This window comes from Dendrobium catenatum, unplaced genomic scaffold (genome assembly GCF_001605985.2).
Source record: "Dendrobium catenatum unplaced genomic scaffold, ASM160598v2 fragScaff_scaffold_1024, whole genome shotgun sequence".
Lineage (NCBI taxonomy): Eukaryota > Viridiplantae > Streptophyta > Magnoliopsida > Asparagales > Orchidaceae > Dendrobium > Dendrobium catenatum.
Window position 1 is genome coordinate 3,589,204 of NW_021319486.1, and position 24,558 is coordinate 3,613,761.

At 34.6% G+C, this 24,558-nt stretch overlaps 1 protein-coding gene across 1 annotated transcript; it reads left to right on the top strand.

The window, feature by feature from the left end:
- The first annotated feature begins 2,721 nt into the window (after positions 1–2,721).
- LOC110097156 (probable pectate lyase 8) lies at positions 2,722–6,290 on the top strand. Its single transcript, XM_020823405.2, has 7 exons — positions 2,722–2,951; positions 3,389–3,457; positions 3,952–4,017; positions 4,637–5,279; positions 5,348–5,451; positions 5,521–5,659; positions 5,734–6,290. Exons 1-7 carry the CDS (start codon positions 2,845–2,847, stop codon positions 5,953–5,955), a joined length of 1,350 nt encoding a protein of 449 aa, XP_020679064.1. The 5' UTR covers positions 2,722–2,844; the 3' UTR covers positions 5,956–6,290.
- The last annotated feature ends 18,268 nt before the right edge of the window (positions 6,291–24,558 follow it).

Sequence of the window (24,558 nt, forward strand, 5' to 3'; positions counted from 1 at the left end):
TGGGGACTGATTAATCTTACTTCTATCAATGATATCAATGATAAATATATGATTTCTAATCTCTATTTATGGAGGTTTTTGTGCAGGATTATCAATTCGTCTTATCGGGACATTTTGGATGACCTCAAGGTACGCAGTTATTTTATCGCACAATCTTTTTTCCAGTTAGTTGTTATTTTTTGCAGGAAGTTCGTCCTGAACGATAATTATTGAATCTTCATTTTTTGGGTGCTGTTGCTTATCAGCCCGTCTTTATTTTGGAATTATTTTTGTAACTTTAGGATAAGGACTGACCGGATCATAGGTTTTCTTTTCTTTTTTTGGATTGTAGCTCTGTGGAGCATTAGTGATCTGGTCGGACCTTTTAAGGACTTTGTAACCGCTTTTTCTAATCAACACGTAGGCCCCTCTGTGGTTTTTAATTAAAAAAAATAAAAAAATAGTGATATCTTGTATACCGCAAACTAGGTGATGCGAAAATTGCAAATGATATATAATATGCCCTCAACATTTAACAATTACTTGTTTTTAATAGTTTTTGATTTAAATCTTCCTCCGTATATACATAATGTTAACACAGTCATAATTTAACTTTTTATGGGATTACAGTAACCTATTTATAATGGAAATAATATATATTAAAAATAAAGAATATATTACAAAGTTTAACAAGATTTTAAGAGCCTTATTATTGTCGCAAAAAAAGAACTCTTAATCCACAAAAAAGATTTAATCATAATTTTGTGAGTTCTAATTCAATATTCATAATAATTACAAGATCTCAATCACAATTTAATATTTTATAGAGTTAGTAAGGGGAAAATTTAAACTATATAACATCCACACAAAAAGTTGTTGTTTAAAAGATATGCTCTCTATAATAAATATCTCATAAAGAGTTAATATGAATCTCTTGCTTGCTAACTTATATAGCGAGATCATAGTATTTAATTATAAGGTTTTGGCTAAACTATTGCTTGGTTTATAGTTTTTCTGAAATAAACATTATTTCAACCACTAATATGAGCAAGATTAATGAACATTCATCATTTACTTAGACAAGAAGACAATTAATTTATTAAACAAATATATCACAAAAAGACACCAAGTGTTTTCGATTTGCTCAAGCAGTTGAACGGTGGCAGTGGGAAGGAGGGTATTGGTTGATGCTACGGCGGCGCGGTGTTATGGACGATAGTCGATAAATCGAAGGGGTAATAGAAGAGGCTCGATCGAAGGAGAGAAAAGGAAAATTATAAGGAGGCTTGACCCTAAACTTATGAGAGATTATGACTCTTCAAAACATTTTTACGGCTTCTATAGCGGCGATTTAGTCCTCTTCTAATGATTAGCAACAATTTAAACCACCACGCCACTATTATCAAAGGTTTAAACCACCGCTATTAGCATCAATTAAAAATGTTCAAAAAAGTCATCTATAGCTATAATTTTAAAACCGCTTCTATAAGTGTTGCAAAAACAACACATTTTTGATAGTGAGTATATGCCATAGTTCTTCCAATATAAAAATTTTGTACTTTCTAACAGTTACTCTTTTTTAATGAATATTATTTTTTCAAAATAAAAAAATATAAAATTTTTCTTAAATATTCTACATGCTATAATTAAAAGCATGTTTTTACCGTTTTTGCAACTCTGCATATATCATACAAATTGTTTAAAATGAATACTCACAATCTCATTTAATTTAGCACAATAAACACAATCAATGTACTTTGAATGTCCTAAAATGGCAGTTTTTTATCTTTTATTGCATGAAACAAATTTTTTTATTTTAAGAACATAAATATTTTGGACATGATGTGAAATAATAGCGTGATACATTTTCCTTATTTGCATTTGCATTGGTACTCAAATTAAGTTGACAAATATGAAAAAAACAAAATTAATTCAGTAAGTAAAGTTTGTATTGTAATTAATTAAATTTACGTTTCACACTTTTAAAAAGTTAATATATTTGATATGAAAAAAACAAATAAGAATATAAAAGCAATTAATTAAGCAAAAAATAAAAATATATTTAAAAAATAAGTATGAAATACATCATTCATTTCCCCCTTACAAATAAGAGTGTCAAATAAGTTAATGCACCGGGTTCGAGTCTGACTCAAATAATCTAATTTGAATCAATTTAACACGAACTCGACTTGTTTGGTAAAAAAGATGGACTTGAATATAACCTGTCGGTAATACGGATGACCTAAATACAATTTGATAACCCACTTTGATTAATAAAAGTTTGTAACTTGTCAATTATAAAGTTTAGATTTTTGTTAAAAAATAAGAATAACATACTAACAAATAAACAAAATATATGAAAAAAAATAGTTAAATAAGTCATCGTTAGGAGTTCGTGGGTCCATTTAGACTCGTTTCACCAATTATATGTGTTACGATTTCAAACTCGTACTCGATTTGTTTAGTAAATAGGTCAATCAGAATCTAAAATTTTTGAATTGAATTCAAATTCGAACCTGATCATTTATTGACACTCTTAAAATTTGAGTCATTAAGATAAACTCATACACATATTATATGGGCAACGTAAGTTTCAAATCCGAGATCTTAGCGCAAAAATATAACAATTTTAAATTGTTTTTAATCATATTAAAGCAGGTATTACATTTGGTTAGTTATGGTGGGGACCAGTGGAACGTTCTATAAATTAGCGAGGTTTTTTCCACTCTCCGTCGCATAGAGAGCAAGTGCGTCTTTTTTCGTTCGCTCTTGCTCCTCCTGGTTCCCCTTTTCCCTCTCTTTATATTTTCTTCGCAAGCACAGGTAAGAGACTGAGAGGGAGAAGTGGAAGTCGAGGTGCCTGCAATGGCGAAGAACTTGAAGTTTCTGCCTCTGTGTGTTATGGGCTTTCTTGTGCTTCTCGCAGGTGGCCTGGGGTGGATTGGTGCCGGAGGAAAGATCTCTGCTGCCAGGTGCATTGCCCTTTTCAATTTCATTCTGGCTTCTTTTTTTGGGGGGTTTAATTTTATTTTGAATCTTGGTTCCCGGATTTAAACGGTTTTGTTCAGAGATGTGTTCTTCTTCTTTGATGGCAAGAAAGGTATAGGCTGTGTGAGCAAATTGGGGGTTTAATTTGAATTTCGTTTGGGTTAAGCAGTGAAGAAGAGAGTCATGTTGGGGTTTGTTGCATATGTAAGCTGTTCTATGGGTGTTTGTGAAAGTCGAGAGAAATTGGTTGGATTCCTCGTCGATTCGCATTATTTTTTTTTTCATTTCTTCAAGTTGTTCTTCAGCTCATTATAGTTGGAAGTTATAAATTTACTCTCTTGTCTTCCGAAGCAAATGCTGGAGCAAAGAGGAACTGATCTGTTAAATTCGAGCTAAATTAAGCACTATAATATCCTTACAGGACTACTGGAGCAGCTAGGCGGAGTTTAATCGAGAAGGCAGAGAGCGCAAATTTTTCTACCACAGCGAGGTCAGTTCAGTTACCACAAGAACTCTCTGTTTCAGATCTTCGTTTATTCCCATTATTTTCGTCTCCGGTGTGATCTGCACTTCAGATCTGGTTACGCCATTCCCGCTTTGTTCAATTTGTTCTTTGAACTCGCTTTCTTCAAGGCAGAAAAATTATGAATGAAATGAAAGAAAAAAAAAGCTAGGCATGAAAATAAAGAAATTAAGTAATATCAAATCTCCCCTCTCCATTGACCGTCAAATCAATGCTCTTTTTCACTCCCTGAGACCCACCAGTCAATCTAGTTTCCCCCCTTTTTTTCTCTCTCCGATTGAAACCGACCACCTCGAGCTAAGTATTCTACTACTAATATCCAGGCAATGCCCGAGGAACTGCAACTTCTTTTTCAGATTTCCCTTATTAAACTTTACTTTTTGGATAAAATTTTTAGTAAATTATTAAATTATTTGGATAAAATTTGGAAATTTTTTAATTTTCTTCTCATTGTCTTGCAGGTCTGAACTGGGGCCGGTGATCGGGGCTGTCGACGATCCAGAGAAGGTTGCCTCTGAGGTTCACATGTAAGTAATCTCCCTCTCTATCTCTCTTGTTCCCCATATAATTTTTGAGCTTTATATAGTTCATAATAATCTGATTGAATTTTGAAAAAAAAAAAAAACTGATATCTTATAGCTTTCGGCATGCCTTTTCTGTTCTCGGAGGTCGTTTGCTCTGCACCGTTGTCGGACTCGACTTTGGAAGCAGAGCCTTCCCTGTTTTCACTGGGATCTTTGGATCCGTTTTCCTCCCATTGGTTCCTTTAATTCTTTCTTGTCGAATCTTTACCTATACTATCACGTTCTCTCCATTAATGGCTCGCAGTATTTAGTTGCCTTCTTTCTCTGCATCTTTACCCTTTCTTGGGCTTTTTCTCAGAACCTCGACCCCTGTCCCGCCCTTTGCTCCCTTTCCTCTTGTGCGCTGAGAATGCTCCCATTCACATGAGTTGTACCACCCCACACTTTCCATTTATTGCATCTGTTGCAGTTATTGCCTCCAATGGCCCTCCATCTCGCCCGATCCATTTTTCATGTGCTTCGAATTTATGGATCACATGCTCTGCTTTTTCTCAGTAACAATGTGTCCGTAATTCCAGTGCAGCTTATGCCTTGAATTAAAATGTGGAAAATTTGGAAACAGGGCGATCAACGCAAGCACGACGAGGCGCAACCTGGCTTTCCTGTCATGCGGCACCGGAAACCCCATCGATGACTGTTGGCGCTGCGATCCTAACTGGCAGACAGAGCGCAAGCGGCTCGCCGATTGTGGCATTGGTTTCGGTCGCAACGCCATCGGAGGCCGCGACGGACGCTACTACGTCGTCTCCGACCCAAGCGACGATGATGCAGTGAACCCCCGGCCAGGGACTCTCCGTCATGCCGTGATCCAGGATGAGCCGCTCTGGATCGTGTTCAAGCGCGACATGGTGATTACTCTGAAGGAGGAGCTCATCATGAACAGCTTCAAGACCATCGACGGCCGTGGCGTCAATGTCCACATCGCCAACGGAGCCTGCATAACCATACAGTTTGTGACCAATATTATCATCCACGGGCTTCATATCCATGACTGCAAGCCCACCGGAAACGCCATGGTGCGAAGCTCACCTTCGCATTATGGTTGGAGAACCATGGCTGATGGAGATGGGGTTTCCATCTTCAGCTCGAGCCATATTTGGGTTGATCACTGCTCGCTCTCCAACTGCGCCGACGGACTCGTGGACGCTATCATGGGGTCGACGGCCATTACCATCTCCAACAATTACTTCACACACCACAATGAGGTAAATTTCCCGTAGCTTATTGAAGGGACCAATGAAACAGGAATGAGCAGTACCTTCTGTGGATGCAGGTGATGCTTCTGGGCCACAGCGATTCCTACGACAGAGACAAGGCGATGCAGGTTACCATAGCTTTTAATCATTTTGGAGAGGGTCTTATTCAGCGAATGCCAAGGTAACTTTGAATACTATCTTTCACTGAAAGAAATATGAATTCAGAGCTCATCAAGCAGAGCTTTCTCAGATGCAGGCATGGCTACTTCCATGTGGTCAACAATGATTACACTCACTGGGAGATGTATGCAATTGGTGGAAGCGCAGATCCCACCATCAACAGCCAGGGCAATCGATATCTCGCTCCGACTAACCCATTTGCCAAAGAGGTAAATAAAATTCGATCAAATTAAGCGAAAAATCCGAGCTTTTTTTTATCAAAGGAGCCTGCTTGCATGTTCAGGTGACGAAGAGGGTTGAAACAAATCAAAACATTTGGAAGGGGTGGAATTGGAGGTCAGAGGGGGATCTTCTTCTCAACGGAGCCTTCTTCACTCCCTCCGGCGCTGGGGCATCTGCGAGCTATTCAAGAGCATCAAGCCTTGGCGCCAAGTCTTCTTCCATGGTGGCATCCATCACCTCCGGCGCCGGAGTTCTTTCCTGTCGCGCCGGATCTCAATGCTAGTCTCTGCGTCAATTACAAGAATGCAAAAAACAGAAACCTCTTGAATTGGACGATATCATTAAGAGTTTTCTTTGATTTTTTTTTTTTTTTTTGAAGTTTAAAGGCCGGTTACAGTATTATCCAGGTCACAAGTTGTAACCTCCCCCTGCTTCTACTGTAACTCTGAAGATATGAAGCAGGCGTGGACGCGTTGCTGATTTGATTTACCAAACCTTTATTTTAAGATTAAGCCTGCTGCCTGTGTGGTGCCAATTACCACTTGTTCTACCTCTTACAGTCACTATCCTCATTCTATGATATTGAAAATGGATACATTGCAAACTTGTTTGAATTAATGCTCGGCTTCCCTCTTTCATCTTTCTTCTTTATCCACATGGATTTGAGTCTCAATTTTCTCTTTTAATTTCTTCTAATCATGCTATAAGATTCGAACTCAAAACCTCTTAATATCAAATAGACAAAAAATTATTGTTGCAAGTATCCTAGTGATGGAAATTATGGCTACAAATGAACCGATAGGCTTGACAAGCTGCATGTAAGTCATTTAGATTTGAATTTGTTCATGATCATTAGATTAACTTATCTCAAAATTTTGAAAGCTTTTATAAATATTTGGTTGATAAGTTTGAATAACTTGGTTTTTGGTTTGTTTAATCATCATAGATAAAATCATTTAAGGCTGATAAAAAGCTTGACAACATGATTTGAAAGTAACGTTGAAGAGAAACCACTAAGAATGGCCCAAGCAAAAGGGGGTGGCCAAACAGAGCATTAAGGTAGTGGAATGCACTATAAATGTTGGACAAAATATCCCTCAGAGGTGGCAATAAAACTAAAAGTCTTGAGAGTTGAGCATTGATTAAAGGAGATTGAGATAAATTTTCTTTCTTGAAGTACCAAAAGTTGATGAGCACAAAAATAAGTTTTCTAAGGTGATTACAATTGTTAGATGGCCTTACTCCTAAGCCAATTTGATCGAATTAACTTGGTCGAGGTCAAATCAAGAGCTAAAACTTCAATAAAAACACACACTGATTTGTAATATTATAACAAAAAATAACAGGTCGATATATTTTGAATTGAAATAAGCAACAAATATAAGAGATTTCTTGAAGACTATTTTTCATAATAAAAGAAAATATTTTATCTTATAAAAAACTATTTACTACTTTGTTGATTATCATCTTATAATGTAAAATAGATGTCTTTTAATTAGAAAGAAATATTTATAATTCAAAAAAAATATATTGTACTCTAAGCTAATTCTTTTTAAATATATTTTTATCTGTATTATTTTGAATGGCTAATATATAGACATATAAAGGTAAACAAAGTATTTAATAATATTAAATTCTTGAATCCTAAGTGGCCTAACTTTAATTTAATATGCTAATCATAAATAGTCGGGATAACACTAATGATGATTATCCTCTGATATGATATTCTCTTTTCCTCAATCTTTAGTTTAGCTCTCCCATACCATAGGAGAGCTATGATCTTGTCCAATGAGTCATATTAGCTAATTGATTCAATGCAAGTGAATGTTTCAACCTTATGTTTAGGCTAATTTCACTTATTTGGGCAACATTGCTTTCAACTAACAAAAAAGAGTGCTTGATCAAGATTTTTCTCTTTTCTAAATGAAGTAGATCTTGTGATAAAATAAGGGAGTAAAACCTCTAGGCAATTTGGATGGTATATGTTTACTTCTTTAAAAGTTTGAAAAACTTGAAGCTTATTTTTAATGGGAAAAAAAGACAATATGAGAATATTCTTTTTATATAAGAGATTTTATAATTAAAAAAAATGAAAAAAGAAAAAGGTCCACTAAAGTAGGACTAATAAATTTTATCTCAACTCATAGAAAATGCTTATGAGAATCAAATTATTAAAGTCAAATGTCATGTTTAAGAGGAGAAATTGGATTAATCAGTCTTTGAAAGGGATCCTATTCCCTTAGATTATAAGATTGCTTACTAAAGAAAGCCTATGCCATAAGAACTATCCATTTAGATTTACAATTATGTATGGACCAAGACTACCAATAGCTAACTTGTTACAAATCCACCTAAGCATATTCAATTAAATTATGTTGTTAAGTTAGGAATCATCCTCAAAGAAATGATATAAATGCAAAATTATATATCTTTAAAGTGAAGAATTTACGTATCTTGGCGCAGTAAGTAGACTAATAAACTTTATAATTTGTATCATACCAAATATAGCATATACAAACAAGTATTATATAAATGACTAATCTTAAAAGAGAACATTAGAAGGATATTAAGTGGATCTTTCGATGCTTAAAAGGGTCAATTGGTATTGATTTGTTTTACCCAGAAGGAACTAGAGATTTAGGCTTCATTTGGAAAGACTTTCTTATTGCATCTTAAAGCAACTCTCTAATACAAAAATTAAAATTTTGTACTAGAAAACTGCTTTAAGAAGCAATAAGAAAGCTGCCCCAAACAAAGCTTTAGATAGAAAAAAATTCATGAAAAGCTATACTTTCTATGTATGTAGGAATTCTATGAGTTGGAAGGAAAATATTTATTTTGTTTTTGCCTTGTTATCTATAGAGGAGGAAAACATGGCTATTGGTGTGCTATAAAGTAAGATTTGTGGGTGAAATTAAAATATTAAAAGAGCTTAAGAGTAGAAGAATGAAAATTATAATCTACTCTAATTGTCAAAGTGTCATACAACTTAAGAAGAACTAGATATTACATCATATAGCAAAATACATTGACATAAGATTACGCATTATCAGAGAAAAATCTTACTAAAAAAGGGTTCAAATAATTAATATTGATGAAAATAATAAATATATGTTAACTAAGACTTCGTTTGGAACGACTTTATTACTGCTTCTAAAAGCAACTTTTTAGTACAAAAATTAAATTTTTTGTACTTAAAAACTACTTTAAGAAATAGTAAGAAAGTGTTCAAAATTGAATTCCAAAACTACATTTTTCTTCAAATTGGGAGAAACCTTTGTTAAAGTGATACCAAGATTTAAAGAGATTTATTTGGTCAAAAATAATGATCTAAGGTGAAGATTGTTAGTTTGATGTGGATCAGATTCTGATTGTTTAACTTTTCATTTGCTATTTCTTGATATATAGCTATTTTGCTTTCATGATGTTTAATCTTCCTTTATATGGCATTTGTTGTTGCAACTTTATTTTTTAGCTCTTCTTTTATTTCCTTGTAGGTAGCTACATTGGGCAAAGAGGAATAGGAGATTGGGCGAGAAAATACATAAGAAGGGTTTGAACAATAAAGAAATTGAGAGGTAGGAGAATGGCTATTAACAATTGTGAGAGTTACTGTGTGCATTCTTTCTTTTGTTGGATGTTGGGAGGCACACATGTAAGGGTGGTGTTCGAGGGGTTTCTTCCTTAATTGTTTCATGATTACAATAACAACAACAATATGAAGCCTTTGTTCCACTACGTGAGGTCGGGGAATCATTTTTTCTCCATTGTATCATTTTAAAAGTCAAATTATTGCTTAAATCTAAAAATGAAAGATCATTTATAATATTGTATAACAAAGTCTTTTTAGGTCTACCTCTACTTTAATATAATTCAAATATAATACCTCCACTTTCCTAACCGGGTCATCGGAAGGCCAATGTGGTGACTCTCTCTAATTTTATCTTCCACTGGATCAACTCCAACATTTTCATGTATATGCTCATTTCGTATCCTATCTCCAAGGGTAAATCAACTCATCCACCTGAGCATCCTCATCTTTGCAACACTTATTGTTTCATGATTGAGAGAGATAAGAGATATGGAGCAAGGCTACCATTAATGTTTGAGAGCCAAGAGTGAAAAATTAAGGGCTATTGTTGGTTTCTTCTTTTTCCTTCTTTACCGCTCAGTGCATGGAAAAACTATGAGTGTGCTTCACCATCTTCTTCCTCCATTAAAGTGCTTGGGTTGGATCAAGAAGGATTGCAAGTCATATCTATATGAACAACAACAGTGAAAAAGCTTACAGATCATGTAATTGGCAGAGCAATGGCTTCAATAAAATGAAGTCTCTTTTTCTCCCTACAGATATAGACACCCACTATACCGAGCCATGCATTTCCAGTATGTTCTTGCTACCATTTTTCTACTGATTGTTCTTGCAATTACTATACTGTTCTAAGTTTTTCATTTGGCTGGATATTTCTATGCATTGTATTTATTAGTTTTCTCTTATAAGAGTAGGCTTGCAATTTACAACATAGGAGAGATCCAAACAATTAATTTTTTTCTACCCTCTTTCAATTCTATCAAACCACACAGAGCTTAAATATTTGAGAAATCAAGCTTTATCAGGCCCTGAAGATTTGAACTGGCTGATATTGCTTGAAATCAAAGGAGTATTTTCATGAGAAGACAATAGTACATAGGTGTACTTTTGTTGGCTTGCTAAAAATCACCACAATAAATCCCTCACCAAAGCTTCAGCTATATCTACATTCCAAAAATTCAAGTACATGATTTCATTAATGATAACTAATACATCACCTAAACTTGGACCAGACTCTTCATCACTAATACAAGAGAGACAACCGTTGCATGTGAGTGAACTGCCCATCACTATTCTCGTGGCTGTAAGAACATTTAAGACGCCATGTATTTTGGAAGGTTTTCATTGAATTTGAGACCCACATACAGAGAGAGAGAGAGAGAGAGAGAGAGAGAGAGAGAGAGAGAGAGAGAGCAGCTATTCTCCAATGGTTTGAAGCTAGAGAAGGATGTAATAAAGAGGAGGACACTCTGTAGTCAGATACTAGACATGGGCTTGTCGTTAGTTTTTTATTAGACCGTATCTCTCACATCAGATCCATTTATCTTCCAAAATGGCAAGCCAACTTGTCGGCTGGGCACAGCAATCAGTTCTTGCCACCCCCAGCCTGTAAATCTATGATTTGGCAACTCATAATTATTATAATTTCAGGGGGGTAATTGAACGAATCATGGTAAGGCTTAATGCCCAAAGCTGTTGAAATAGTAAAATCAATTGTTATATCATGTGAGCAATGTTTCAGTTCCGTCTCAAATCATTCCAGCTTGGCTGATAACGTATCTATTTTGATTGAGACATTTGTGAGCGGTCCAAATCTTCTTATTTTCTAATGTCCTTTGGGCCAATTTTTTTCTATGAAGACATATGACAGTGTTGCAGTACAGACTTACAATTTCTCTAAATTGTTAAAAGTTGAATCGAATGACTTTGTGTAATTTAACAAAAACACTTAAATTTTAGTGTTTATCTATAAACAAGAGATTCCCAAGGAACCATAAAGAAATCCCATTAGGATCCAAAAAGCCTCATCCAACAATTTGCCACTTTTGAAGAAGCAATGTCATTCGTTTGCGAGAAAAAAATATTATGGGTGGACCTAGACGGCGTCCAAAGACCAACCAAAACATATCTCGTCATTTTTTTGCTTCATACCAGTAATTGTTACCACTATGTACTGGGTGACGTGGCACACTCTAATTGATCTCTAAACCGTCTGATATCCACACAAAATAATTCCTCCGCTCGCGAACACATGTTGTCTAACTTTGCCTAGCACTCACCCCCCTTGACTCAGCTACCAATAGCATTAGCTCAACAATGGCGATGACAATGACAGTGGGAAATATTCCGTGTAATTTTCATTAAAAATGTAAGAACTCCTAAAATTTATTTCGTATTTCTAAAATAACTTGTTTTGTTTTTAAAACCAAAAACAAAAAGACATCAAATATATATATTTAAAAAGCAGTGTTGCCACGCATGCTTGCCTACTTGTATGGTTAGTCCACTCATCTATAATAAACGCCCCATAAGAGTCCCACATGCAGACGAGCGTAGGTATGATAATAAGTATTTGAAAGTGATCGAACTACAGTATTAAAAAAACAAACAAACTAGCAATCACTGAGACACATTTCAATGCACTAACTTCCTTCGATTAATCTCCAATCAGACTTAAAACGCTTTCATGGTTTTAAAGAGCTAATCTGTGTGATGCTATGCCCTCAGAACATGGCACGCTGATGCAGTGTATGAGTGCATGACATAGCATACATTATGGATAATTTATCTAATTATGTACGCATGCGTGACAGTAATCATTGCTACAATAAGGGCAATCTTGTGTTTTCCTTACAGTTACAGTGAAGCAAAATAGAAAGGAAATAAAATTTGATTTATATGTCCTACAATATCTGAAATTTGTTTAAAGCTTCATTTTGGACCAAATTACTTTTCTTGTATTCACACACTTTTTATTGAAATCCATCGAAAGAAAAAAAAAATGATTCAAATTACTTCAAATTCGATTATAATTTGAACGCATTTGAAAAAAAAAAAACATGATTAAGCAGAAGAATGAACAAAAAAAATTATGCAAGATAACTTGATATAATTTTGTATTAGGATGAGTTAAAAAAAACAAACTTATGTTACTACTAATACAGTATAAACTCTTCAAATATAAGACAAATATCAAAATAGAGACGATCATTTTTAAGTTCATCCTCATATATAAATTATATCTAAGATATTTCAACAATTTTTTTGCCCAAAAGGTTAGCTTAATACTTAAACGTCTACCAGGTGATCCAAGTGAATTAGACACTCAACAAAAACCAAAGATAAAAGAAATTTCATGATTGTAAACAAAACCTTTTAGGAAAGCATCAAAATGAACTGCGTATTTGCACTTCCTATCAGAAGCATTTCAGGAATCCAGTATTCGAAATCCTACATTTGCGAAATAAATTCTCCTATGACAAACAAATTGGTGTTTTGGTGAAGATAATTAGAAGATAAATATAGTTTTTTTTAATGGTTTATAGCTTTGGTTTTCACAGGCTAAACAATACAGAAAAATCTTGTCAGCTAATGCAGTGCAAGTTACTGGCTCCAAAAGAAACCAAGTGAAACGAAATTTCAAGATTATAACAAAACTATTAGTTAAAAACTATTCAAGATATGAGGCTTCAAATGGGCTATTCTTCCTATAACAAGCATTCTAGGAATCTGAAACAAATATCAACCATCGTCTTTAAAAGAAGGGTTCCCCTTTGACAAATGGGTCAGTTAATAAAACAATGGCATCATACATATAATATTTTTAACATGGTTCCAGCTTTATCTTTCATAGGCTAGCCAATAAAGAAACAGCTTTCAGCTTAGCAAGAATAAATTAATTTTAAGTTAAATCCATAAATTAGATTCAACAAAACACTAGAAACTTCACATATTAAAAGCAAAAAATGATTTATAATCATAGAACTCAAAACTCACTCATTAGCATCTAAATTTAACTACTTACTCACATAACAAACAAACCTTCAAATAACATAAAAAATAACACCCTCCCTATAAGAACACTTAAATTTTAAAAGAGTAATTTCATCTATAACATAAAAAATTATTTCATGAGTCATTATAAGTTCAAATAACAAACCATTTTCACGATAACATAGATATTGTTGTGCTTTAGCTTCACTAATTTTTCCCTAATTTCTAGACATTGGCGCAATTCCTTAAAAAATTCACACTTGTCGGTACAAGTGGGATTCCCAACAAGTGTGATTTTTGGGACTATTAAGTGTCTGTTTTACAAACCGATTTCACCAGTGTTTTAGACAAGCTTAGTTAATTTATAAATATTTTTTTATAGTTTTTGTATTCTGAAATTTGAAGATATAAAAGGATTTATTTAAATTTTAAGCTTAAAATTAAATAATTAGAATAATTTCCTATTATTTTATTAAAAAAAATCATAATCAATTATTAAATGTTATTAAAACTCCATTTTTCCCATCCCTTTTCGTTTTTCCTTACATAGAGAGTAGGTAAGAGAAAAAAGAGATGCGAGAAAAATAAAACTAAATTTTGGAGGTCATTGAGCCATTTTTTGTAGTCAGCCCAGTTGAAAAATTTGTACATATCGAGGTAAGTAATATTGTATCTATCTCAATTTTTAAAAATACAATATCTTTATCGAAATTTTCAATTAAATTTATGTTTCCATTACCCAAAAATAAGAATAACTTTGCACTAGTAAAACTTTCACTACGCAACTTTTTATATGTTATAAAGATTGAAATTTTGAACAAATTGAATATTTTTTGAAATATTTATAATATGGGTTTTGAAATTTATACATTTTTTATCGAATAAAACATAATCTGAACTCTGAAAAATAATGTAGTACAATTAAAATCTTAAAATAATATTATGCACAATCTTTAGTAATTTAGTTATTTATTGAAAATGTGCAATTTTGCTTATTAGGGTTTTTAGTTACCTATCATTATAAAAAACTGTGCAATTATAAAATGTTCTCAATTATATTTTAATTATTTAATGTGATGAAATATATGTTTATATGATTGAATCAGGTGATATTGAACAATTTTGATATGAACAAAAGTTTGCTGGGAGATTCAAAGGATTAGAATCCTTTGAGATTACATCTAGGACTCAAAATATGGTGCCAATAAGATATATTTTGGTGGTTATAAATCATGTTCTGGTGTTGCAAACACAAAAGGGAGTCATATGAATTTTTAGATTGGTGTTTGTAGCCTGCTGAGAGTTTTGAGTTCAGGAAAAGAGAAAAACGATATGAATTATTCTGTGATATGAATTTCAATTTATTCAACTGCTCGGGTATTCTTATTATTAAAATCTTTGGATAACTGTTATTCTCTTACTTTGCTCAACATAGTGATTAATATACTGCATTTAACTGCTTTTAAATATTTTGAAATATTTAATAACATAAATAATTTAAAAGTTTAGATTGGTGTTTGTAGCCTGCTGAGCCATTTGAGTTCATTGTGATTTTGCTTTTGATTTTTAGGATCAAAAAAGGGGAAGAGTTGGTTGATTCGCAATTTTAAAATTTGATATGAGTTCATTATATTTTTGTGTTTTGATGTGTACAGTCATGGCTAACTTTTGTTATCTTTTACTCTGCTTCATGCTCAGTAGCCATATACTATAATATAGATCTTGCAGATACATTTTGATGAAATGAAATATATCTTATCGATAAATTTATTTACAGCACTCTTGATGTTTATAGCAGCTTTATAGTCTATAATTCATTTTAAAATTTAATTAAAAGAAGAAATCTAAAACATTTTCAAAACTAGATCTTGGGATTTACATGTCATAACGCAGTACGATTGGATCTGTCCCCATCACTGGGTCTTGTCAGCTTGGGTTGTGATAAGTTTTTGTGGTATTAGAGCAATAGTTTTGGAATAGATCATAAAATAGAGATATATGAATTGATCTGCAAGTCAATTGTCGTAGTTTTGAGTTTGTTTATGCATTTATTATTATTTGTTTCATGTGCATGTATATTCAATTTTATATTCTATGGCTTATAGATTCGCTAGACCTAAATATGACAGATAAGAGTGGTAGTAAGGCAACTCCTGTATATACTACGACTCCGACAGTAAGTTTTGACATAGTTTCACAGTTTGCTAGTTTGATACCCCAGATGATTGGTGAGGCACAAAGCCAAGTTCTTGTTGTTAGATATGATGAGGTAAATTGACATCAATAGATGTTTCTGAGATTGAAGCCTCCAAGGTTTTAGGGCACTGTTGAGCTAGGGCAACATAGAACTGGTTGAGAAGGCTGAAGAAAATATTTGATAGTAGCATATAACCTCCTGAGAGGAAAGTATTATTAGCAATTTTTTTGTTAAATGGAGAGGTAGAGAGCTAGTGGATGGGACAACAGGAAAAGTTTCATAGAAGGTTAAAATCTTTGATTAGCTAGGATAAGTTCTCTAATATATTTTGTGCTTGGTTTGTGCCATCTTCTGCTTATCTATAAATATAGGAGACTTTTTTTGAGATTGGTTCAGGGGAGCAATACTGTAATGTAGTTTGAGGAAGAGTTTACTTCTTTAGGTAGATATGCTCTACAATTGGTTAGCACTCCCGCAGAGAAGTGCTATAGATTTCTGAGAGGACTTTGAGACAACTAGAGACAGCCAATAGTTCTATTTCATATTTCTAATTTCTCTGAGCTTATGGAGAGAGCTTATTTGATAGAGAATGATTTGATAGCCACTCAGTAGCAGTAGACTACTAGTAGAAAGAGGATTAGTGAAGAGACTTCATGTAGTAGATTTTCTGGCAAGAAGAATATATTTGCACCTGGAGTTTTCAAAAAAGGCGGACAATCTATCTGATAGCCTTTAAGTAGGGGCATTGCTGTTGATTCTGAGAGTTTTATCAATGGGGCACCTATGTTAGAGTTGTGGCTGACGTCACTTTGATTAGTGCTATAGGATGACTAGCTAGTGTTTTAGATGTGGATAGGCTAGACATAGGATGGTGGAGTGCACATAGCCGGGATTTAATCATCGATCTAAGCCAGATTTGAGAGTTATGTTAGACCAACAAGGAAATCGAGGACAGTTCCACTTCGCACATTTGTTGAGAGTTCTATGGTACAGGTTGTGGTTCTAGTTCTATGATAGTGAGGTCATCCAGCGGTGGTCAGAAAGAGCCTAATAGTTTTATTGCTCCAGCTCTAATTCAGGCATGTATGTATAGTTTAATTCAACAAGAGGCTTGAGAAGCTCCATATGAGGTTATAGGTATAATTTATATTATTTAGCGATAGATCCTCCTCTCAAATAGAGGATCGATTGTATCTTGCTATTGTTCTCTTACCTTTCGTCAAATAATATCAATTATATACTTTTTTCATGGTTTTGTGCGAATTTTTGTGGAGAATTGTAGCTGCTTTTCAAAGACTGATAGGATATACTTGAGATCCACAAGAGTTTCTTATCAAGTTGGTATCATAGTAGATTTTGAGACTGTTTTGGGATTTTTTCCCGGTAAAAATTAGCTGTTGTTTTTCAGCCGGAAAATGGGCTATTTGTTATTTTCAAGGGTCGAATTCCAGATTTTTGAGTCTACAAAGATCCGGGTATTAATGGCGGCCAAGAAACTGGATGCGTTGGAGGAACGCCTTGAAACGGAGATCGGACAAATGAAATATGAAATTTCATATCTATAAACTCAAGTTTCAGATTTAAAGAAAGACATTTCAGCCATCCACAAGAAGATGAATGAGATTTTTTCCATCATGGGGGAGCTATTGAAGAAAGTGCTCGAGGGACAAACCTTAATATCTGTCGGAGGGAGGGGAAGGCACCGACAGCTAGGGAGATGGGAAAACACTAAGCCAATCAGGGAAATGGAAGATCAGGAGGTGGAGACTCGAAAGAGAGAAGAGAGAATACCTCTCATAGAGCCTGTTCATAGGAAAGAGTCAGGCAGAGGGTACGAGGAGAGGTGTAAGGAGGTAGGGAAAGAACGAAGATATGTTGATTTGGAGAGGAGAGAGGCGATATTGGAACGGGAAATGGGTAATTATGACAAAAGGGGGGCTGAATTTGAAAAGGGAAGGGTTTGTAATGATCCAAGGTGTGTTGAATTTGAGAGAAGAATTTGGGAATTTGATGAAAGGCTGGGGTATGAATGTAGAAGAGATGATTGGGACACTTGGGGGGAACTACCTCTTGAGAAAGGGGAAATTATGAAGGGAACAGAGGCAATGGAGGCGATCTGAGGGTGAGGAAACTGAAGGTGCTCATCTTTGAGGGAGAGGATGCATATGGGTGGATCTATAGGATGGAAACATACTTTACTGTCAATAGATTTGATGGAGAAGAAGCTGATGGCAGTCGGCATGTGCTTGGAAGGGAAAGCCTTAGCATGATACGAATGGAGGGATCCGAGGCGATCAATAAGGACTTGGAGGGAGTTTAAGGATTGCATGTTGGAACTTTTCCAAACTAACAGGGGAGGAGACTTCTACGAGCAGTTCTTCGCCTTGACATATGATGGTTCAATGATGGAGTACTGGAAGAGATTCGAGTACCTTGCAAGTCGAGTGGACCGTCTTCCTGAGACAATGCTAGAGGGAAGTTTCATGAAGGGACTGGCGCCAAAGATCCGGGCAGCAGTTGGTGTAATGAGTCCTCGTGATTTGGGAGAGACTATAAAGCTAGCTCAATTGGTAAAGGATTAGAGTCATCTTGAGAGAGATACAAGAGGCAACAACTCGGTCCAAACAGAAGGACCACCACCTTTTTGGCACCCAAGGAGCCGCCACTGGGTACTCTTCGAGAGACTTCGAAGGAGAAAACTATAGGAGTAAGATCGGGGGACAACTTCAAGAAGCTCATAGAAATGGAATTAGAGGAGAAAAGGGCGAATGGGCTCTCTTTCAGATGTGAAGAGAGGTATATGCCAGGGCAAAGGTGTAAGGACTGAATTTTTCAGTTTCTTACCGTTTGTGATGAAGAAGGAATAAAGGGTGTCATCTTTCCACCTTGTGGACAAGGTAGATCTTTTGAAGGCGAGTATTGTTAGCGTGGTACAGCCGGTTCATACCGGACCGGCTTACGAATAATATAGGCGGAACCCTCCGCATCATGCATGCCAATCAAAATGCCAATTCAAAAAGAGCATTTTGGAAGGATTTTTGATGAATTTTAGGAGAGAAATTGAATGTAGAGACTGTTTAGATATTTCCTTTAAATTGTATGCATTATATAGTTTGTTTTCCTAGGGTTAGGGCATCTTGAGTTTCGCTGAAATTAGAGATCTCTTAGATTTATGTTTTCTTTTGGGCTCTAGCGGTGTCTAGAGATTTGGAAGAGATAGATCCTCCTCTCGAATGGAGGAACGATTGCATCTTACTATTTTCCGTTTCCCTTTCATCAAATAATACAAATTATCTACTTTTCGTAGTTTTGTGACGATTTTGTGGAGAATTCTAGCTGTTTTCCAAAGAGTGGTAGGAAATACTTGAGATCTACAAGTGTTTCCTATAAGAAATCTTCTAGAATTTTATTTCTTCATTTTACTTCTGATAAGTCCTTGATATGAGATATGGAGAGATTATAGTTGGAAGTGATTTCTTCTTCAGATTGAGATTCTGGTATATTAGCTCAAATAATTATTTATTCTTCTTAGCAATAAAGAATTCAAGAAACGCAAAAGTTAGATGTCAAATATCTAGGTTGATTGATTAAATTAGATATAGTAAGAAATCTAAATTACGAGTGTAGATTCTAGTATTATATTCTGTAAGGATAGGTTATGGGTTCCTATTTTTTGATATTTAAGGTAAGAAATTCTGCATGAGGCTCACCATTCAGGCTACGCTATTCATCCAGGAAGGAACAAAATGTGCAGTGATTAGAAAGCTATATTTTGATAGCCTGGATTGAAAAAAGATGTAACATATTTTATAACAAAATGTGAAGCCTATCAGTTAGTGAAAGTATAATATCGACAACCAAATGATTTTTTACAACCAAATGATTTTTTACAACCAAATGATTTTTTACAGCCATTACCCATTCGAGAATGAAATTAGAAAGACGTTACTATAAATTTTGTAATGAGTTTTTTTAGGTCAATACAGGGATATGATCTTATTAGGGTTGTTGTTGATCGACTAACGAAGCCTATGCATTTCATTCTGATTTGACAGACTAATCTAGTAGATAGAATGGGACAGATATACGTCAAGATACTATCAGATTACAAGGTGTGCCTTAGATGATTGTATCTAATCATAATGGCCGATTTACTTCCAGGTTATGGAGAGGTATTCAGTAGGGACTGGATACAAAATTGCACTTCAATACAACTTTTCATCATCAAATAGATTCAGATATTGGAGGATCCTCTGAGACTTAGTGTTCTAAATTTTATGAGTAGTTGGGAGGATCATATCCCACAGATAGAGTTTGCATATAACAACATTTATCAATCAAGCATAGGCATGAATCCTTACGAAGCTCCATACGGTAGAAGTGCATCACTTCTTTGACTTTGATAGATGTGGGAGATAAAAAGGTGATAGAGTCGGCTTTTGTGGACGACACTACAACAAAGATTCATTTGAGTGCAGAAATGTTGAGATATGTACCTGATAAGCAAAAGAAGTATTACAATTAAAAACACAGGCTGATGAAATTTCAGGTTAGCAATTTTGTTTATCTCAAAATCAGCCCTAATAGAGGTATCAACAGATTTGGAAGAATCAGTAAGCCAAGTCCAAGGTACGTTGAACTTGAGATTATTGAGAGGATTAGTAATTTCTGCTTATAGGTTATGTTACCTAAGCATTTGTTAGATATACACAATGTATTTAATGTATTTTATTTAAGTGGTTATCTGATTCTGAGAAGAGATTATCCACTGATGATGTTGAGGTTCATCCGAATATGCAATATAAGAAGGAATATGATAGAATTTTGACATACGATGTGATGAAATTAAGGAGCAAACATATTAATATAGTTAAGGTACTGATAGGAAAAACTTGTAGATATCAAGTATTTCCTATCAATCTTCGAAAAACAGTTAGAATTCTCCACAAAAATTCATACAAAACCACGAAAATAGTAGACAATTTGTATTATTTGATGAAAGGGAAATGAAAAATAGCAAGATACAATAGATCCTCTATTCGAGAGAAGAATCTACCTCTCCCAAATCTCTAGATATCCCTAGAGTCAAAAAAAAAAAAAAATCTAAATCTAAGATATCTCAAATTTTAGCCAAATTCAAGTTGTCATAACCCTAGAAAAACAAACTATTTAATACATACAATTCAAAAGGAAATATCTAAATAGTCCCTACATTCAATTTCCTTCCTAAACTTCATAAAAATCTATCCAAAACTGTTCTTTTTGAATTGGCGGTTTGATAGGCATGCAGGAGACGGAGGGTTCCGCCTCTAATGTTCGTAAAGCTGGTTCAGTATGGACTGGTTGGACTAGTCTAAAAATTTTCTGTTGAAAGTGTCCGCCACAACATTAGCCTTATCAGCCTGATACTAAATAGTCAGATCATAGTACAAGCCATCTCCTTTGCCTCAGATTCAAATTTTTATGAGTGAATATATATTTTAAACTCTAATGATCGGTAAAAATCTCATACCTGACATTGTATAAATAGTATCTCCAAATCTTCAAAGCAAAAATTATACCAAGTTCCAGATCTTATGTCGGATAGTTCTTCTCATGTCGTTGTAATTGTTTGGAAGCATAAGCTATAATTCTACCGTGCTACATTAACACACACCTCAGTCCTCTTAATGAAGCACCACTGAATACCTGAAATTTTTCTGTACTAGATGGAAGAGCTGAAACTAGGGTAGAAGTCAAATAATCTTTCAATCTCTAAAAATTGGCCTCATACTCCGGTGTCCAGACAAAAGCTACTAACTTATGAATTAGTCTCGTTAAAGGTGTAGAAATCTAAAAAACCTCTTTCACAAACTTCCGCTAATATCCACCCATACCTAAGAAATTGTGTACCTCAAATACAGTAGCAGACGTCGGCCAATTAGAGACTGCCTAAACTTTCCGAGGATTTATAGAGATACGAACACTACTCACCACATGACCCAAAAAAGAAATACTCTTAAGTCAGAACTCACATTTGTATAACTTTACCTATAGCTAATGCTGCCTCAGTCTCGAAAACAATCTTTCGATGTTTGGCATGATCTTTCTCAGAAGTATAACATACTAGAATGTTGCTTATGAAAACAATAATAAATTTATCTAGAAAATCTCTAAACACTTCATTCATCATATCTATAAAGATGGCTGGTGCAATCATCACTCTAAAAGTTATGACTAAGAACTCATAGTATTCGTACTTCGTACTGAAAGTTGTCTTCATCACATCAGACTCTCTCACATTCACATGATAATATATGGATCGCAGATCTATCTTCAAAAATAAGACGATCGAGCAAGTTGATCAAATCGATTATCATTCTGTTGTGAGGATACTTGTTCTTTATAGTGATTTTATTCAACACTCTGCAGTCAATGCACATATGTATTGTGCAGTCCTTTTTCTTAACAAATAGAATAGGCGCTCTCCACAAAGATACACTAGGACGAACAAACCCCCTGTCAACCAACTCCTGAAGCTGAACCATCAACTCCAGAAGCTTCTTACGTGTCATCCTATACAGAGCTCTGGATATTGGGTCCATACTGAAAATACATCAATGCAAAACTCAATATCTCTATCCGAAGGCAAACTAACTAACTTCTCAAGAAATACATCTGAAAATTCCCGCACTACCGGGACCTTAGAAAGAATCAAAATTTATACTTCTGTCCTGGACTGATGCCAAAAATACAATACAACATTTCTTTCACAATCTATCTATTCTCATAGTAGATATCAAATAGGATAGAACCCTTCTAACACCCAGAAAGATATAAACTCTCGCTGCTCAAGAATAATGCGATGCGCTTTTTCAAAGCCTTGTATCGACTAAATCAGTCCATACCCAAAATAACATCCAATACTAGAATGGGAAATAAAATTAAACTTGACTTTTACTTCCTATCAGAAATCTCAATATCATAAAAACAGACTCTACTAGCTAGCATACCATCTCCAGTCATAAAGTAACAGACAAAGAAGCAGAAATACTAAAGGCAAGTGATGTAATTAAACAATTGATACTTATTAGTACAATTAAAATATTAGGCATTGATGCAATTTCTTAAAAAATTGATACTTATCAGTACAAATAGAATTTTTGGGATTGTTAGGTATCCGTTTTGCAAACTAATTTTATCATAGTATTTTGGACATTCTTAATTAATTTATGAATATTTTTACATAATTTTTTATTTTTAGATTTGAAGATATAAAATGATTTATATAAATTTTATAACAAAAATTAAATAATTAGAATAATTACCTAATATTTTAGTATAAAAAAAAATCTTAATCCATTATCAAATATTATTAAAACTCCATTTTCCCCATTCCTTTTTCAATTTTCCTTAAACAAAGAGCAGATAAGGGTAAAAAGAGAAAAAAAAGGAGAGACAAATAAAGCTAAGTTTAGAGGTCATAGAGCCATTTTTGTTAGTCCGCATAGTTGAAAACTGTGTTCATCTGCAAATAGGTCATATTATCAGATGAACACAATTTTCATCTGCAAATAGGTCATATTTTTATAAAAAAAATAGGTCATATTATACCTATCTTAATTTTCAAAAAAACGAAGTTATTATTGAATTTTTCGATTAGATTTATATTTCCATCAATAAAAAATGGGAATAACTTTGCCCCAGTAAAACTTTCACTGCGTAACTTTTTATATATTATATAGATTGAGATTTTGAGCACTTCGAATATTTTTTGAAAATTGTACACCATGGGTTTTAAAATTTATACAATTTTTATCGAATAGAAAATAATTTGGTCTCTGAAAAATAATATTGTAGTACAATTACAATCATAAAATAGTGTTATGCATGATCTTTGATAACATGATTATTTATTGAAAAAATGTATTTTTTCTTAGTAGAATTTTCTGTTGCCTGCCATTATAAAAAACCCTGCAATTATGAAATGTGCTCAATTATATTTTGATTATTGCAATTTAATGAAATGTGTTTATATGATTGAATCAAGTGGTTATTTACAATTTTAATATGAAAAATATTTGATGGGATACATAAAGGGTTAGTATTCTTTAAGGGTGTCAATTTCGAGTCACAGGTCGGGTTCGGGTCGAATCCGAAATTGACCCGGCACTATTCGGGTTAACCCGAACGAGACCCATTTTGTCAACCCGAATGCGACCCCTTTTTGCAAATGGATCAGTTTTTCGGACCCAAATACTACCCGCTTCGGGTCCGGGTCAACCTGACACAACCCGAATGACCCAAGACAGTGAAAACATTGCTAGTTTTCGGGTCAAAAAATGGGTCAAACTCCACTTTTCGGGAAAAAAAAACGGGTCAAAAACAGGCCAATCTTGGGTTTTCGGGTCAAAAATAGGTTTTCATGTAAAAAACGAGTCACTTTCGTGTCAAAGATTTAACCCGAACCCGACCCAATTTTTTAAACTGGTCTAATTGTTGAACCCAAACATGAACCGTTTCGGGTCCGGGTTGACCCTAATCTGGAAATTTTGGGTTAGGTTCGAGTCAGGTTTTTGGGTCGTCTCAAATATTGACACCCCTAGTATCCTTTGAGATTCTTTTTATGATTGATTATGCCTATGATCGAAAATCTGTTGCTGTTGACCTTCATATAATACTCAAAGGAACAAAAGAGAGGAGAAAACAAAGTGAAAATCCAACGTATACATCTCATACCCGACGGATCCACGAAACTTGCCGAACTCCTCCAGAAATTCCGCTGAATCACTGCGCATTCGGCGTCGTTCCGCGATTTTTGCTCAAATCCTGCGGCGACAACCTTGATCACACCTCCCTCAGAGTCGTTAAATACTGACTCAAAGGCCCTTCCATTTGCTGCTTCTGCTCTCTGTTCTCCCACGACACTCCCCACATACAGAGTTCCTCTCCGACCAACTCTCGAGCTCTTCCCGTGCTTGATCTCCACGACCTCTCTTCTCTGCACGACCACAGCTCCGACCTCCTCCCTCCTTTCCCGTCAGCCGCCGGAGCTCCAAGTCACGATCCACTTCCGATCTCCCTTCTCTACTCCAGACCCGAACTCCATCTTCATTGAATCGTGC

What these genes read in the sequence shown, in the direction of transcription:
- LOC110097156 (XM_020823405.2), top strand. Translation starts at nt 2,845, where the DNA reads ATGGCGAAGAACTTGAAGTTTCTGCCTCTGTGTGTTATGGGCTTTCTT. An exon ending in GGAAAGATCTCTGCTGCCAG is followed by an intron (nt 2,952 to 3,388) that starts GTGCATTGCCCT and finishes ATATCCTTACAG; the next exon opens with GACTACTGGAGCAGCTAGGC. An exon ending in CTAACCCATTTGCCAAAGAG is followed by an intron (nt 5,660 to 5,733) that starts GTAAATAAAATT and finishes TTGCATGTTCAG; the next exon opens with GTGACGAAGAGGGTTGAAAC.